Source organism: Emys orbicularis, chromosome 4, assembly GCF_028017835.1.
Source record: "Emys orbicularis isolate rEmyOrb1 chromosome 4, rEmyOrb1.hap1, whole genome shotgun sequence".
In the NCBI taxonomy this organism is placed as follows: domain Eukaryota; kingdom Metazoa; phylum Chordata; order Testudines; family Emydidae; genus Emys; species Emys orbicularis.
This window is the reverse complement of record NC_088686.1, coordinates 51,254,021-51,270,974: the sequence shown is the minus strand read 5'-3', so window position 1 is coordinate 51,270,974 and position 16,954 is coordinate 51,254,021. Positions and strand designations below refer to the sequence as shown.

At 35.6% G+C, this 16,954-nt stretch overlaps 1 protein-coding gene across 1 annotated transcript in view; it reads right to left on the bottom strand.

Annotated features, from left to right (window-relative positions):
• The window catches only part of STRN3 (striatin 3), a 104,849-nt gene that overhangs the window by 28,616 nt on the left and 59,279 nt on the right, over positions 1–16,954 (bottom strand). Inside the window, exons 8-10 of the mRNA XM_065404210.1 lie at positions 14,280–14,390; positions 6,365–6,502; positions 569–702 (exon numbers count right to left, since the gene is read on the bottom strand). Coding sequence (XP_065260282.1) covers positions 569–702; positions 6,365–6,502; positions 14,280–14,390 — 383 coding nt within the window. The remainder of the gene's footprint in view (positions 1–568; positions 703–6,364; positions 6,503–14,279; positions 14,391–16,954) is intronic.

The following is a 16,954-nucleotide window of genomic DNA, read 5'->3' as shown; positions in this document are numbered from 1 at the left end:
AACATTACTAGCCAGTACAAACTCCATATTAAAAATGTTACCATGGGCAGTAATTTTGTGCACAGTGGAAAAAAAATGTAGGACTCTCTGCAGTACGATAAAATGAAAGAATATTCCACACTTGTAAATCTACAATTCACACTACAAAAAAAAGCTATTACACACTACTATATATACACACATTTTATACATAAAAATAGCAAACATTTAGAAATTTAAGTTACTAGCAATATATGGGTTTAGCTCCAACTTTTTAGTGTTCAGTTTCTGGGCAATTCCCATTTTTGTTTAAAATAATTCACCTAAAATCTTGTTTGGAAAACATGTTACTTAAGTAAAAAACAAAACAAAACAATTAAAATATGAATTACAAATTCTTTAAAAAACTAATCATATTTCAATTTGATTTCACAAGCTGTCTTGCTAGTTTATGAGGTGTTTCTTTATACAAAAATGTAGCTTTTGCCTCTAAAATAAGCTGTCCTATAAATTTGAAATATTCTGAAAAATTGACTATCATTAATTATATTCAACCGTATAAGGAATTTTAAAATAAAATTTCACTTACATCATAACTATAGTCTGCATCATTTGTTACTGTCAAGTCTGCAAGGTCTCCAAGGCCCAGTACACTTAACAAAACATCATCAGAACCCATAATAAATGACTTGCCTCCTCCAGATGAAAACGTTATTGGCTCCGCTACAAAGAACAAAACAGTTTAAGTTTTGAGAAAAAACCTCAAATTTACAATATGAAAAAGCTGCATCAGTCATCACTTAAAGGCACAGCAGTGTATAAGAGCTGAACTGTTAACAACTAGATATGAATCATGGTAAAATCTCCTCCTCCTAGTGGAAAAGAAAACATGAGCATATACATACATACATTTGAAAATAATTCTCTAAATTTGAAGCTATTAAGGCAATAAACATTTACCTCCATAAGCAAGTATTTTTTAGCACTCATATAATTCCCCATGAAGGACCACCCTCCACCACACATATACAGACAGGGTTTTAAAACACAAGAACCTACAACATTTGCAATTACCGAGTTCTGCATTTGACTGTATCAACAATGTTTGGATAAAGTTTAAAAATAGACAACTGATATTCATGTTAGCTAGCTGCATGTTCCTTAAAACATCTGAAGCTTTACACATTTTTCTTTTTGATTATCATTTAATACTAAACAATGCAGCTTTTGAACAAATGTTAATTTTCAATTCAGGCTTGAATCATCTTCTCCAGCATTCATTCACACTCTTTAACCTTCAGTATCATCTATGACTCCCCACTGCTTCCCCACAAAAAAATCAATTTGTTTGCAAGGTATTTGAATAAGGATTTACACACACAGCTTCTAGAAAAAAATCTGCCTTACTGAAAGAGGTGTGGGTGGGGGTCTATTTTATTTTTTGGTATTACTTTCCAAAGAACAAAATTAGGACACCTGATGAGGGAAAATATATTCCTGATTTAAACTTTCCAGATAAAATTGCATGTGTGCGAGAGCGCGAGCCATTTCTTGTGTTAATTTTGGGCCAAAACTACTTGACAATGTCCCTTAGTAGTATTCATTTTTGCCAATATTTCATTAGAAACCTCGCATATGCAAAGGGTCAAGTAATTGCATCCTAACACAATCAGATTTATTTTCCCAAAGAGTCATACTTCCGATAAGTAAAATGTGCTAAATTATTTTCAGTGTGTATGGATGTATGAGTTTCCTTACAAGATTAAACATTATTCTTAGTTTAGTCACCCACCCGAATTATACCAACTCAATTTCCCAATATTGATGTTCCAGCAGAAGTATTGGGATAGAGCAGTAAAGAACAGAAGGAAGAGATCCATTATGTTCTACATGAAATGTGAATTAAGATGACATGACAAAAGTTCTACGGAGAAACACAACCCGCAAAATCTTCACTAAAAGAAATTTAAAGAATTAGGATTGTTCACTGAAGTCCATGTTCTGCCTACCCCCTACAAGGAACAAGGAATATAGGAGGGGAAAGGCAAAGGGCAAGTAAAAGCCCCGAAGAGCCTTTCTCCCATTGCTGAGCCTGCATAAGAAGAATTCAAAAATTCCAGTCCCTCATAGTCCAGCGTCTGCTCCCTTACTACTTCCCTTGGGGCAAAGTCATGGCACCATGAATAGAACTGTTCAGTTACAATTCAAGTAGTAAGCTGCACCCCATAAGAGGTTGTAGTAAGAGGAACATACCCTCTCCGCACCTGGGAATTGTAGGAGATATCCTGCTTCCCAAATGTACAATGCATCTCAGAGCAATCTTTGGGACAGTGTATCTCTCACTATCAAGAGAAATTCAGAACTCCCGCCCCTAAATCTACAGCAACTATACTCAGACTCATCTGTATTTGAAACTTCAAAAAAGGTGAACAAAAAGTTTAGAAGTTGGAAACTAATTTTCCAAAAGCAAAATTTTAGTTCTAACATGAAACTCTGTTCTAAATTTATCATTTTAAATTTGGGGCTTTTTTATTTAAGCAACATTTTTAATTATGAAAAGTGTTTTTTAAAATATGGTCAAAAGTTTTAATAAAAATAAATGGAAACCAAGTAATAAAAATGAAAGACACACGAACTTACAACTATCATCAAAACAGGTGAACAAACTTTGAATAGCAAAAACATTTTTTCCCCTTGCAATGGACCTACCTGAAATATTCCAAAGAAAAAATATATAATTAACACTGATGAACTACTGTTTAAAGATTAAGGATTTTTAGGAATTAAGGTTACCAGAGTTATTTGCTCATGCAGTATAGACCTGTATAGTTATTATTATCCTCCAATTTAAATACAAGTGTGTTCTGGTGAAGTCATTGTCTATCATATTCATACCAATTACAAGTTATGATCTAGTATAATATTTATTATGGCAGAGACTGAGTAAAAGGATGCACAGCCATCCTTGCACTCAAACTTGTTAACATTATGCATAAACAAATGAAATCCAGCCAATACCCTAAGGATTAAATATTGCACTATAAATACATAATCAGATGTGCTTATAACTGACTAGTCCAATCACAAAAACCTTCCCTCTTAGTCTATTCTTTAATCAAACATTTATCATCCAGAGGTTATTATTTATAATTATCACAACAGCAGCCAACATTATGTACTGTATACAAATAAGTATTATCAGTCAATTAACACTATTTGCCTAAAAAGGCAACCGTAAAAAAAAAAAAAAAAAAAAAAAAAATCTGCATAGCTACTCATGTACCCGAAGAGAAGGCTTAGAAAGCAACCATGCTTTGAGTAAGACCACAATGGAGGACCGCAGGACTATACCAATGGACTAACCTGTTTTCAGAAATTTTAGTGCAGGATTATTAGAAGATGTAGCTGGTTCAGTGTGTTTTTTAGTGGAAGACTGACAAATGTATTTGTTACATTTTAAGGTTTTTCCAAGTGTATTAGTCTATGACAAGTTTCAGTTTGCATCAATGTAACTAGCTGTGTTGAGATGAAAACATTAAAATAGTTGAAATGTGGTTGGAAATATTTTAAAACAGGATAATTGTTTATATTTCATCTTGTGAAGCACAGGGAAAAAAACCACCTGTGCACAATCACATCCAAACCTCTTTGTATCAGAGCTCACACACCAAAGGTACCATGAAACCTATGTGAGCCTGAATAGCGTTCTGGTTATTGGCATGCAAACGAAAGTGCCAAGCACTCCCTTTCTTTCAGAATTCTGGTTTCCAATGTGACATTACATTGTACTGCAGCAAAGGATTACACAGGCCATTTGTGTAACCAGAGACGTATTATGGCTTACTGCAACTCAATAGTTGAGCTACTGTGGCCTGGTAAGGAGGATTATAGTGGATGTCCTAAATCAAAACTGCTTGAAATAGTTAGATGAAATAAAATAACTGGGAAGTATTATGCTGTTCAGATACAATTGTCATTTATGGCTCAATTCTTTTTTATTCATGATAATGAAATATGCCTTTCTCATTCAATTTATTAAAGCAGCAGAACATGGACAGAAGGAATACAATGAAGATTTGCATTTTGTTCTGGAACTTCTGCAAACGAGATGACTAACCTATCTACTACTACTGACTTCATACCATCTGGTGTAGACATGGATTATGAAATATTTGTTCAATATTGTCAAAGGCCCACTAAAACAACTAGTAGAGAGAGAGAGAAAATTTAAATTTTAAAACTCTGTTTTAAAAAAAGTCACAGGAAGGTAAGGAAAAAAAATAAGACACATGGGATTACTGTTATGTTCACACTACAGCTCTTACCTACAGAAGTATATGAAGAACAGCAAAACAAATTGATGGGCTGAAAAATATGCTCACATAACAAAATGGCAAATAGTGTGAAATGGCAAAAAGTATGAAATAGTGAGACACCTTCTTTCAGAATGATTTGTGCACGTACTGAGTGCAGACAATTTTTAATCATCCAAAGCATGTGGTGGTATAACGTTTCCCTGAGAAGACCACTCACCCACCTCCACCTGTCCACTCAGATTCATGTGAACTATGCAACAAAACATTTTGAAAAGGCATGGAAATGGAAGTATTGGTTTTTATGGTCCAATATTTTAACCAGATTACAGTACTGTATTTTAGAATGAATCAATGACTCCTAAAACACAAGAATAAAAATCCAAGCAAGAAACATGCCTTGCTTTATGATGATGATTCCAGGGTTCACAGTTGAGATTAGGCATATGTAGTCCTCTCTCTAGAATACTGCAGAGTTTCTGGATAAAGATGCAATAGATGGCACCCCAAACAATGGGAACTATGGCCCCAAATGACTGAAAGAAATCTTTCCTCAAATTCTGATTTGCTCTCTTTCTTTCTGTCTTTCCAAACATTATTCTGAGTTTTGTAATTCATCTTGCTACAGCTATGAAGTCCTCAATTTGACAGAATCACATCCTGTCCTAACAGCAGAGGAGTGCTGCATTCCTCTGTGCCTCATCTAGGTTTGGAGCAGGTAGTTTGACGACAGTGGAGAAGAGGTGATCTATAGGCAGTTCGGAGGGAATTGCGTGAGTTCAGAAATCCCTACAGGTATACACAGCAAAAATTTCTCATAAGGGAGGGAGGCAGCAGGCAATATAAAGGAGACATGGATCCCCTGCCAGGGCACTCCATGCTTTTAGCGATACAGCGTGCTGCGATGTGGCCACAACTGTTGCAATATGCACAGGTACAAGTGGCACAGTGTGACTGCAACCCACCAAAATAGTTTTTCCGGTGCGCTATACAGGTAAGTCTTGCACTAGTGCAACGTGTATGTGTAGACAAGCCCTAAGACTATGTCCAATTTTATTTTTAACAGATTACTGTGAAATAAAAGGACAATTTCTTACTGACACTGGAAAATATATGGACACTGGAGGCTGTGCTTGACTGACGCAAAGTGACAGACTGATGTTTTTATATTGTGATAAATCTCACCACTTTTGGGGCAGTTATGACAACATTGGGGCTAGAAGCTATTCAAAGCCCTGAAGATTGGAATTTGCAATAAATACTTCAATACGTTTTGTGAGAAAAACAGATTATAATCTTAGTTTATAACATAACTATGTGAGCTTCGGCATGAGACTAACACTGAAGTAAGCAGCATTAGTACAGATGCTGTATTAATCTAAATAACTCAAGTTGTTAAAAAATATAGATGCACAAAATATTGTAACCAACTCCCTCCACATGTTTAACTAGTTTAAGTCAACTTCCCAGTGCCTTTCTTGCAGTAGGTGGGATGAAAGTGATAGTTCAACTGCATCTGGAGCTAATGGTTGGTTAAGGATAGGATAGATCAAAAGTAGCTAATTAAAAAAGTACTCTAACTATATAAGCATTAATAATAATTTGAAGGTAGAGAGCCAAATTCATCCTTTGTAATTACTTAACTACTTTTAAGTAACTATTTTTATTTCACCTTTCAATACAAATTGAGTATCAAACTTACAATCACCACTTTTTATACTAAGTTTTATTACGTAACATCCAGATAAGATTACTTTAAAAAGGGATTCTGCAACAAGGGACTTAAGAGTTGACAAAGACAAAACCAAGGCAGTTTCACATAAAATTTGAAAAAAAAAAAAAAAAAAAAAAAACACTTGACATGTAAAGTTCTGATTTATATTTCTCTGAGACACAAAAGCTTCAAGTGGTAGTCGTGCAAAAAACCCCAAACTTGTGTGAACAGACTTGTAAGCAGTGTTGATGTCCTATTATTGACAACTGTAACAGCATTAAGTGTGAGGGGATAAGTGATAGCGTGTGTTTAAATTAAAACCTTCTAAAATATAATAAGTAGCTGAATTTTTTTGTACCTTCCTCTGCTCTTGAACCTTCATCAGTCATTCTAGAAGAGGGTGACCTAGACTGATTAATGATTCCTGAAGGGATGTGGGGTAGCTCATCATCGCCCAGATCAGCTATCATGTCGTGAAGTTTTGTCCTGTTGACCCCTGTAAATTAATGTCAGCAGCAAAGGTTCATTTGATTGCTACCGCTTGACTTGACAGCAGTCAATAAATCCAGTTTCCTAATTAAACAAGAAAGATTACTAATGGAACCTCCTTAAAGAATAAAGACATTGGTTATTATTTTTGGTTATGATGCTTTAACTGTTATATAGTGTTCTTTTGGAAATTTTGAAAACCAGTTAAACACTGAATCTGAAAATTATATGTAAGTGGTTTTTATCCACCAAGTCAAAAAAATTGATTAGAACTGTCTTGTTCATTTGTAGTACAGCTTTATATTTTGCTGTGGAAAAGAAAGAACCCAGCACCTCAAGTCCCTATGAAAAACCAAATATGTAACAGTTATAGAAAGTAACCTTTAAACAAAAAACATATGAACTAAACATTTGCAGTATTAACTACACTACATGAATTAACACAGAAAATCTCAAGTACAAACAGAAAGTTACCTTACAAAGGAAAGAAGAAGTAGAGATGACTTGTAACGGGGGTGCAACAAACAATTAACTTTCCCTGTTTGTTTGTTTTTAAAATAGCATTTTAAATGATGCTTTGTGCAAAATTTTTATTAAGCCCAATCATGATTAGTTAGGGCCACATTCAAAATAGACTTACATATATCTACAATTAAGTTTCTAATTTTAAAGAGTCTGATTTGAAATTGTCACTGGCATTTCTATCTGTAGAGGATATAGTGCTGATAAATATGTATGACCTTACATAGTACAGTTCTGCATTAAGGATGGTTTAAAAAAAAAAAAAAAAACTGCTACATTCACATCCAATATACAGGTAAAGAAAAAAGGCAGAAAATAAATTTGCAAAAAGCACAATTTTTCAAAGTTTCATTTTATGTTAGCCCATTTGAAAAGAGATACAATGATATAAGGAAAAATGGACCTCTACCATAAAATATCAGACAAAAAGGAAAACTAATAACTTTAAAGGTTCTACAAGCAGAACATTTCAGATAAAAAGTCGTCCTGGGTTAAAACTAGTCAACATATTCAGAAGTTTTTGTCTCTTATCAAAATATGTTATTTATTTCTCCCTGCACAGATGCATATTCTCAACTGGATGTGAAGTCTGGCACTCACATATCACTGTAGCACTAGTTAGAAATACACTGTGATCTCTTCCCAGATCACCAAGCGGCAGATACCGGTAAGTTGCACAGTGGGATAGCTAACCACGGTGCACTGCTCTCTCTGTCAATGCAAGAGCACCAACCGTGGATGCACTGCACAGTAACAAAGGGCAGTGTGTGGATGTACAAAAGAGGTTTAATTACAGTGGTGGACAATCGTCGATGTAACTTTGTAGTGTAGACATAGCCTTAGTTTTCAATAGAACCAAAAATTATATCTTGGTGTGGTCACAGATGATAAACACTCTCCTGCTTTGAGTAGTATATGCAGGTAAAGATGAAATTTGCCAAAACCAGTGCTTCCAATAGCACTTAATCTATACCCTCAGATTTTAGACTTCTACTTTGATAGAAAAAAGTCAATTAGACAAAAACAAAATACCCACCATTAAATTAAGTTAGGTTTAATTCTGCTGGAGACAAGGTAACCGATTTAACAATGAAATACAGTATTTATATATAAGCTGAAAGACGTAGTTAATGATAGCAAAAGGGGTAACAGGAAAGCTAGGTTAGTTATAAGTAAACAAAGGTGCTTCAGTTAATAGCCCAGATAATGCCAATTTTCTTTCTTTTTTTTTTTTTTTTGATCTAGTGCACTTTCACGTGTACAAAGCTGGGAGCAATCCTTTCCTCAGCAGATTGTAGATGGGGCACAAGCATTGATAAATGTTTCAAAACTTAAGTATGGTACTGCTTGTGCCCCCTTCAGTTTCAACTAATTCTGTTCAAGAAGACAACCTAAAAACCAACAGGAAAAGGGGAACTTTGTGCCAGTGTTAAACACCTAACACAATGCTACTCACAAACTAGCTTAAATTTTCTTCTTCCTTAACTCATTTGCACAATTTCATATTCTTATTGACTTGCATGCAGTAATGCTTATGGTGATGGACAAGTTATTCTTAGGCTTGGTCTACACTTACCCCCCAAGTCGAAGTAAGGTACGCAAATTCAGCTACGTGAATAACGTAGCTGAATTCGACATACCTTACTTCGAATTTACCGCGGTTCAGACGCGGCAGGCAGGCTCCCCCGTCGACTCCGCGGTACTCCTCTCGTCTAGCTGGAGTACCGCAGTCGATGGCGAGCACTTCCTGGTTCGATTTATCGCGTCCACACCAGACGCGATAAATCGAACCCGGAACTTCGATCCCCAGCCGCCGAACTAGCGCGGCAGTGTAGACATACCCTTAGTTTAGACAGAAAAACAGCCTTACCTGACCAAGTGCTCTATCTAGTCTTGGACAATAGAATGGTAAATCCCTTTAACTTTTTCCTCATTTGTAAGTGAAAGTAATTGAGACAAATGTGAGATACTGGAAGTGTGGAAACTTCAAAAGACTATTTTATCAAGGCAAACCAGATGCCATAGGCATGGGGATTATTCACAAATGTTTGTATAAATGTTATATATATTTTTCTAAGTTAGGGATTGTATTCAGCTTCATGGGAAGGGTTACCAAACTTATTCCAGGAACTAAAACGGGGGGTAATTACTGCAAATCCCAGGACAGGTAAAAAACTCCAGACAACTACCACCCTCGCCCCCTCCCCCTCCCCCCCACGGGGGAGATTGCATATACTGGTTCAGACTGGGATCAACAGGCTCAGCAGACAAAGTAAGGGCTTATGGCATAAAGTGGCAGTGTGAACTAACTCAGACCCTCATTTTGATCTAAGAAAAGACATGATAGGGTTACAGAGGGAAAAGCCCTATTAGAAAATCTGAAGGACTGGAACCTGCCAATGTCTCCACGTGGAAGACAGAACCTTGTAAGCTTAGCATGCATGCAGATTTTTTGTTGTTTTAGGATTTTCCCCCCTGTAATACTATTGTCCTAAAATAAGCATACTGTGCTTTGTGAAAGCTCACTGGTTACTGGTACACGCTGTCATTTTCCCTTGAGACAGAGAATTTCAGGAGCGGGACTGAAGTCAGACCTACTGGCATAAACACAGTGAATTTCAGGGGCACTGCAAGCCTAAATCTCTGGTCACAGGTCCCCACTCAGAGAGGTGATAGTTGGAGGCCTTACACCTAACAGGGGGACCCTGAATGAGACAATTGAAGGGGCAGAGGTGCAGTTAACCCCAGAACTGTGACAATAATATTTACCAAACTCAGAGGGGTATTGGGACTCTAAATTCTTTAATATTTGCAAAGCACTTGGAGCTGCCCAGATGGAAGGTGGTACATAAAAACACAAGAACATGTGTAGGTTGTTCTAGATTGTACTCCAACAAGCCTATGAAACCTGACACAGAAAGGTTGTTTAAGAATGGAAGTGACTTGGTCAGGCTTCTCTGAATGTAAGCAAGCAGGCAAACATTGGTTAAGTTCAGTCCAGTACTCTCATGCACAAGGTTCACATGCACACGAGACTGGAAAGTATAGTCTCAAACTAATGAAGAGTGTGAAATAATTTGATATACCTTCACTGGATAAAACTACAAACTAAGAGTTGAAAGTGTCATATCTAAATATGTTCAACCTAAAAAAAAAGAAAAACTGCTTCACCTTGAAAAAGGTGACAATGAAAAAAAATAAAACAGCTTATTAAGTCAATGAATGATTAATACGAAAATAAGATCACCGGAATTTTAGGAAAATGGTAATAGGTAACCAAAGCCTACAACTCATTAACTTGCTTTGTGAAAGCAATTGTTAGCAGGAATTTAGTACCCTCCTTTAAATGTATGAAAAGCAGGGCTTCTGATTTAGGTGGATTTAAAATAAGGGAATGAGCATCCACCAATTGACTCCAAACTAAACTAAGGTCTCATCAGCCGCCGCCGCCCCCCCCCCCCCCGCCAAAAAAAAAGTGAATGAGAAAAAGACAAAAAGCACAGATTCAGTGAGAAGAATATGGCCCTTTATCTACTTTTCAGCTGAGATGTCAAAGTTATCATTAGTAAATACCTCAGGTCAAGGGCACAGGATATGCGACAATTAAACCCCCCCCCAGCTTTCATATAACTTGAAATCTGTCCCACACCTCTCTGGAAGTAATATCTTACAAGAACAGGCTTTTTAGAAATAATGATTTTTGTACTTTGACTTTCCTACTCTTCCAGTCAACAGGAAAACAGCGCACAGGAAAAAATGAGTCACAGGTGAGTATCCTGTCTCTGACGAACTTTTGGGGAATACAAGTATAAGGCAAAGAAGACACCCCAACATCCTGCATCTAGGAAGTAAACGGAGAGTGTGTTTACACTCATGAAAATGGGATCTCAGCTAACCTTGGTTGGAAATACTGAAAAGGCCTCTGGGTAAGTAACTTCTTTGGACAGGAGGTTAACCTTAGTCTCTAGAAGGCATTATGATTTTGTTTAATATGTAACCTTTTGTTTCCAATATCCTTACTATCACTTAAATCTTGCATTTTTAATAAACCAACCCTTGTTTTTCAGTATAAATATATTTAAGTGTTCTGATATTAAGCAAGGTGCTGATCCTGAGCTGAATCATATGAATCAGCTCAGGTGCTGATAGTGAGCAGTGTTTGTTTAAATATGCTTTTTTGAAGTCCCATTATCTGCTGCTTTCACTCCTTCCTTTCCTTAGAATCATGAAATCTATCATTTCATGATCACGTTCACCAAAATTGCCTCCCACTTCCAGATTTGCTATACAATTCCTCCCTGTTGGTCAGAATCAAGTCTAAAATGGCTGTCCCCCTGGTTACTTTCTCCACTTTTCTGGAACAAAAAGTTATCCCCAGTAAAGTTTTAAAATGTACTTGAAATTTAGTATTTTGCTATGTTATTTTTCCAAGAGATGTCTGGATAGTTAAAGTCCACCATATTACCAGGTCTCATGTTTGGGATATTTCTGCTATTTGTTCTAGAAATGCCTCATCCACCTCCTCTTCCTGGTTTGGTGAACTAGAGTAGACCCCTACCATGTCATCATCCCCATTTTTTACCCCTTTTATCTTTACCCACAGACTCAGTTGGTCTTCCTCCCACCTCCTTCTGGACCTCAGAACAAGTGAACGTACTCTTGATGTATAAGACAACACCTCATCCCTTTTAACTCTGCCTACCCTTCCTGAACAAGCTATTCCTCTCCCTCTATACTAATATTCCAGTAACGAGACTTATCCCACCTAGTCTCTGTGATGCCAATTAAGTAATAATTTAGTTTATGTACTAATACTTCCCATTCTTCCTGTTCATTCTCCAGACTCCTTGCATTTGTGTATAGACAGCTAAGATGTTGAGCAGTTTCCCCTCTTGTTGCTCCCACGACCCTATTGTAATTTTCCATATCACACCCCAACAGTCCTCGGTTAAGTGACCTTGGGTAAGGTCACTTCTTTTTAATACTTAACTGTGGGCTTTTGTCACCCGTCCCCTTTGAAACTAATTTAAAGTCCTCCTCATTACACTGCTCTTTCCCTTCGTGGTTAGGTGGACCCTGTATCTTCCCAGCAGACCTTCTTGGGGCTTTGAAAAGCTGCAGCCCCTGACATGTTCCACAACAGTTAATATATTCCCACAGCAAAATGTGTAATCCTCTGTTCTCACTGTTTCTCTGAGCTACTCACTTCATGAGCATGAGAAAGCAGAATCTGATGGGGGTGGGAGTGGAGGGTACGCTTGTGCATTTAAAGCAAAACTTTAATCCAAGTACAAATTCAACAGCATTCAAAGCCTACCATTCAATCATTTTATATATAATCCAAATTTAAGAAAAGGTAACTACATCACATCAGTTTATTCTTTTCAGAAACCGAAAGATACCAGTGCGTTTATGAATTTTATTGTCACTATGGGTTGTACACAGCCTGAAAAAAAAAGTTCTGAAAGTTAAAAAGGGATCCAAATTACCAGGGACAAATTTTCAAAGGCATGCCTCCACTTTAGTACTCAAAAATAAATTTGTAAACCTATTTCCAAAATAGTTCATGCAAGGCTGGTAATTGCCTAACTGGTTGTTTACATGCTAAATTCAGGTGCACATTTGTGCATACCTGTTTACTACTTTTAGTTTGGCTCCAGTTAGGTATTCTTACCCTTTTTTTATAGTTAAGTAACCTCTGACCTTGACAAAATTACACCTTATTACATAAACAAGTCATGCAAAACTTTAAAAACAAACATGCACAAACTAAATTATAATTAAGTGACATTAGAGCTCACACACAAAGCAGAATAGCATTAAGTATTTGAACATTTAAAGTAATTTAACATTTAAATAAAAAAGCCCTTCCTTTATATTTAAAATCTATTAGCTCAAACTATTTAGCTTAACAAAGAGAAGGTGACTTGATTACAGTCTAAGTACCCAAATGGGGAACAAATATTTAATAATGGGCTCTTCAAATTACCAGAGAAAGTTACAATCCAATCCAATGGCAAGAAGTTGAAGCTAGATAAATTCAGACTGGAAATAAGGCATACATTTTTAATGGTGAGAGTAATCAGCAATTGGAACAATTTACCAGAGGTCATGGTGGATTCTCCATCACTGACATTTTTTAAATCAAGATTGGATGTGTCTAAAAGATATGCTCTAGGAATTATTTGGGGGGAAGTTCTATGATCTGTGTTATACAGCACATCAGACATTGTCCCTCTGGCTTTGCAATCTATAAATCTAAGAACATATGTTAGAAAATAATGTACAGTCTAATTTAGGTATATATTTAGCACTTACACAGAGCTTATAGTGCTTCACAAAAATTTTTGAACTCACATGTAAAATTACTTTGGACCAAATATAGCTCTGAATTAAAATAGTGTAAAAACATTGCACTCAATGGAGTTACTCCAAAATTACACCAGTGCAACTCAAATACTAATGTTGCTCTTTGTCTATATAAGCTTTATAAAACAAATTGAATTCTATATACTGTAGCATTATGTATCTAATTTTACAATTCATAATATTAAAATCTGGAGTTCTAAATACTTTACATATTTTTAAGTGGAAGCCTTATTCATCAGTCATTTAATCTGACAGAATTTAATCCTTTCTTCTTTCCTAATGGCAGTATTTTTCTTTAGAATGTCAGAGGATGTTAACTGCATGGCAGAATGAATGTCAACATCAAGGCAAAAATATATTGTAGAGTAATCCACAAAAATGTTTGCTTTCCCTTACATGAAAGGCATATTTTTCATTCTCATGCTGCCTTCTAGCAGACACAAATATAGGCCCAACAATGTAACTGAATCATGATTCAAAGCAAGGTTCAAGAAAGAAGTCAGTTCAAGAATCTTTTTCTTTTACAAATGGAGAAATTTAGCCTACTTTGTTAAAGTTCAGGAAAAGGCGAGACAGCATTCCCAGAACCAATACTGTTCAAAATCTATCACTGTACTTAGATTTCAAGGTAGTTACTTCTCTTTTCCTATTTAACCCTAGATTTTTATGTTTATAAGTGTTTTCACATTTCTATTCTCACAAGTGGCACAAGGTATTTCTTGTATGATCAGATTTAGCAGATAGAAAGTTAAAGTTGGTTGCCCCCATCAAGGAAAACAATACTTAATGCAAAAACAAAAACAGAATTTGCAGAAGGGAAGGAAAAAAAAAAAAAAACTGTTTTCCAAATGGATAAAAAGAACTGCATTTCAAGATTCAGAATCTGCACTTACTCTTTACCCCTTTCTTCCCCTTTCGTTCCTTCTTGTACTGTTCCTTCAGTTTACTTATTAGTCCCTGGTCTACATCCCAAACCTCAGCAGTTGGGGACAGGTCATCTTTGTCTACATGCAGCATATTATTAAAAGAAAAAAAATCAGCAGTTGGCAATGCAAGCTGTTGGTGATTGACTGTTATAGCTCAACATAATCATGAATAAAAATTTCTTAGGTTATACTTTAAAATATTTTAAAGGTGCAGTCTCAGTTTTGTCAGTTACAGTTTACAAAGTATTAATCCCATTCTATACAGTTTTCACTAAACTATTTACTATAATTACGTCTGAATATTATTTTATGCTAATTTTTGTTACCAATGAGAAAACAATTTGAGTTTTTTCTTTAAATAGCTGTTCATGTTGAATAATAGATAGACACTACTAAATACACAAAGGTATCTAACGTACTTAAGATTACTGCATCTTTAGAAAGCCAGTGTTAGGAATTATTCAGCCAGCTTGGAATAAGCAAATAAATATATTTCATGCTGTACACCTCATGAAAGTGCAAGCTGAGTATGTCAGTGTCATTTTGTTCATGAAAAAAACCAACATGCATCCTCTCACACGCTAATCCTACATGCACAAGACAAGGCTTTACCAATTAAAGGGCATGATGCATAAATGTTACCAGAAAGACACACACAATTTCACATACAACATTTTATATGAAGGTTAATAAAGAACATTCACAAAAGTGAAGACAGTTTGACATCCTCATTCTGATCTTTAATTACAATTAGAAGAAACCCAAGACTCCATTATATATATTTTTTAAAGCTCATCATTTCTTTTTTGAAACAACACAGCAAATTTGTATCCGCTAAATAAAAGGAAACCCCTGCTATTGTTAACCAACCATCACAAATCCCTATTTAGTTGGAAATCTGTGATTAGGAAAAGAAAGAAAAATTACTGCTAAGTTAAAGTAAATGTAATTTTGAAATAAGGACTTTTACATAAAGTAAAGTTGAAAAAAATTATGTAAAACAAAAGGCAAATGAACTTGGCCTGCATTTTTCTTAAATCTTGTGTGTTCTCCTTTATTATTGAAGGTATTCTGGTTAAAACAATTTTCTCTCCCACAAAACCAAGCAGGATTTGGGGGGCGGCGCTAATTCTTGTAATTAATCATGTTTATATCAGTGTCTCCACAGAATGATTCTGATGTCACAAATTCATCATCTCATTTCTGGGTTAGATGAATGTTCAAAAGCAGCAGTACACGGTAGAGGTAGGGCAGAGTACTTGCTTAAAAAAACCCTATCTTTAATAAATAGCTTACGTCACAAATTTTCAAAGGTTTCCTCAACTTTAAAGTCCTCAAGTTACACATAATACAGGGACAACATTTGGGGACTTGACATTTAGGATTTTACAAAATATTTTTTAAAACAGAAGACCAGTAAATTGTTAATCATTCTACATACAACCAATTCCCTGCACTGTTTTTTGTAATCAAAATATTACAGGCTAACACTGAAATAGTGCAGAAAATCTTGACAGTTAAAGTAACTAGTTAATTAGTCGGTCCTGATTTGACCAGAAAGGGAAGTCTTTTGGTTAAGATACCAAACTTGGACTCATAAAATGTGGGTTCTGTTCATGCCTCTGTCCAGATTTCCTCAGGTGGCAAATTTAATCTCTGAGTCTCAGTTTACCTTTTATAAATAGAGAATAGCTCCTTAACTCACAGGGATGGGATATATTCATGCATGTACCTGTAGTATTTAGATTTTATAGTGATATGCCCCTTAAGAATCTTATAAATGTGTTTTGCACATTTACTTTCTCCATTTCTCTCTGACTGGACAAAACAAATGTTTGGTAGATTTTTATTATCCTTACAGGAAATCTGTGGAAATATTTTAATCTGACATTCTCCATCCCTTTGAAGGCTGTGTAAATTTATTTTTCTTCTTTGTTTAATATAGTTTGAATTTTCTCATCTTTCATGGTTTTGAAGGTCAGCCGTTAGCAAAATTTGTTGCATGAAAGGCGGCTGCAAACCCCAATATGCGATAACTATAAGACTAAACACATAAATAAAAGGAAACAATGTTTGCAAATATGTAAGTATGTTCATGAAAAACTGCTACAGGGAGATGAAGCCAGTGGCTGGTTTTCAGTAGTCTCCTTTGAGAAAGATATAACTTGAATATAGCTGCCAACTTGTTGATCACATGTCAAAAGCTACGGATCTTTGCAGTTAATCTATACTGAGAATTATAAAAATAATTAAAAGTAACTAAGAAAGTTAGTTAAAATGTCCACTCAAAACTGGAGTGGCAGCAAAGCAAGACCTGGTCGTAGGTCTGGAGACCTGCACACAGGAAACTAGTTAGAAATCTGAGAAAGCAGTACAATAAAGAAATAAAAGTTTTATTCACTAGAAATTAATTTACATACATAGGGCATACAAACAACTGGATTTGTACATGTCCAACTAATGAAACAAAAATAATAAAGGAACAAAAAGAATAAATGAAGCTATGAGGGTAACAAATTAAAGCAGCAAGGAGGATGGGGATAAAAGTAAAATAAACAGCAAAAAAAATTAAGGTTGCATAAAAACTAGGATGAAGAGGGATACAAGAGAAACAAATGGAACTGAGCTTCAGTAAAAGTCAA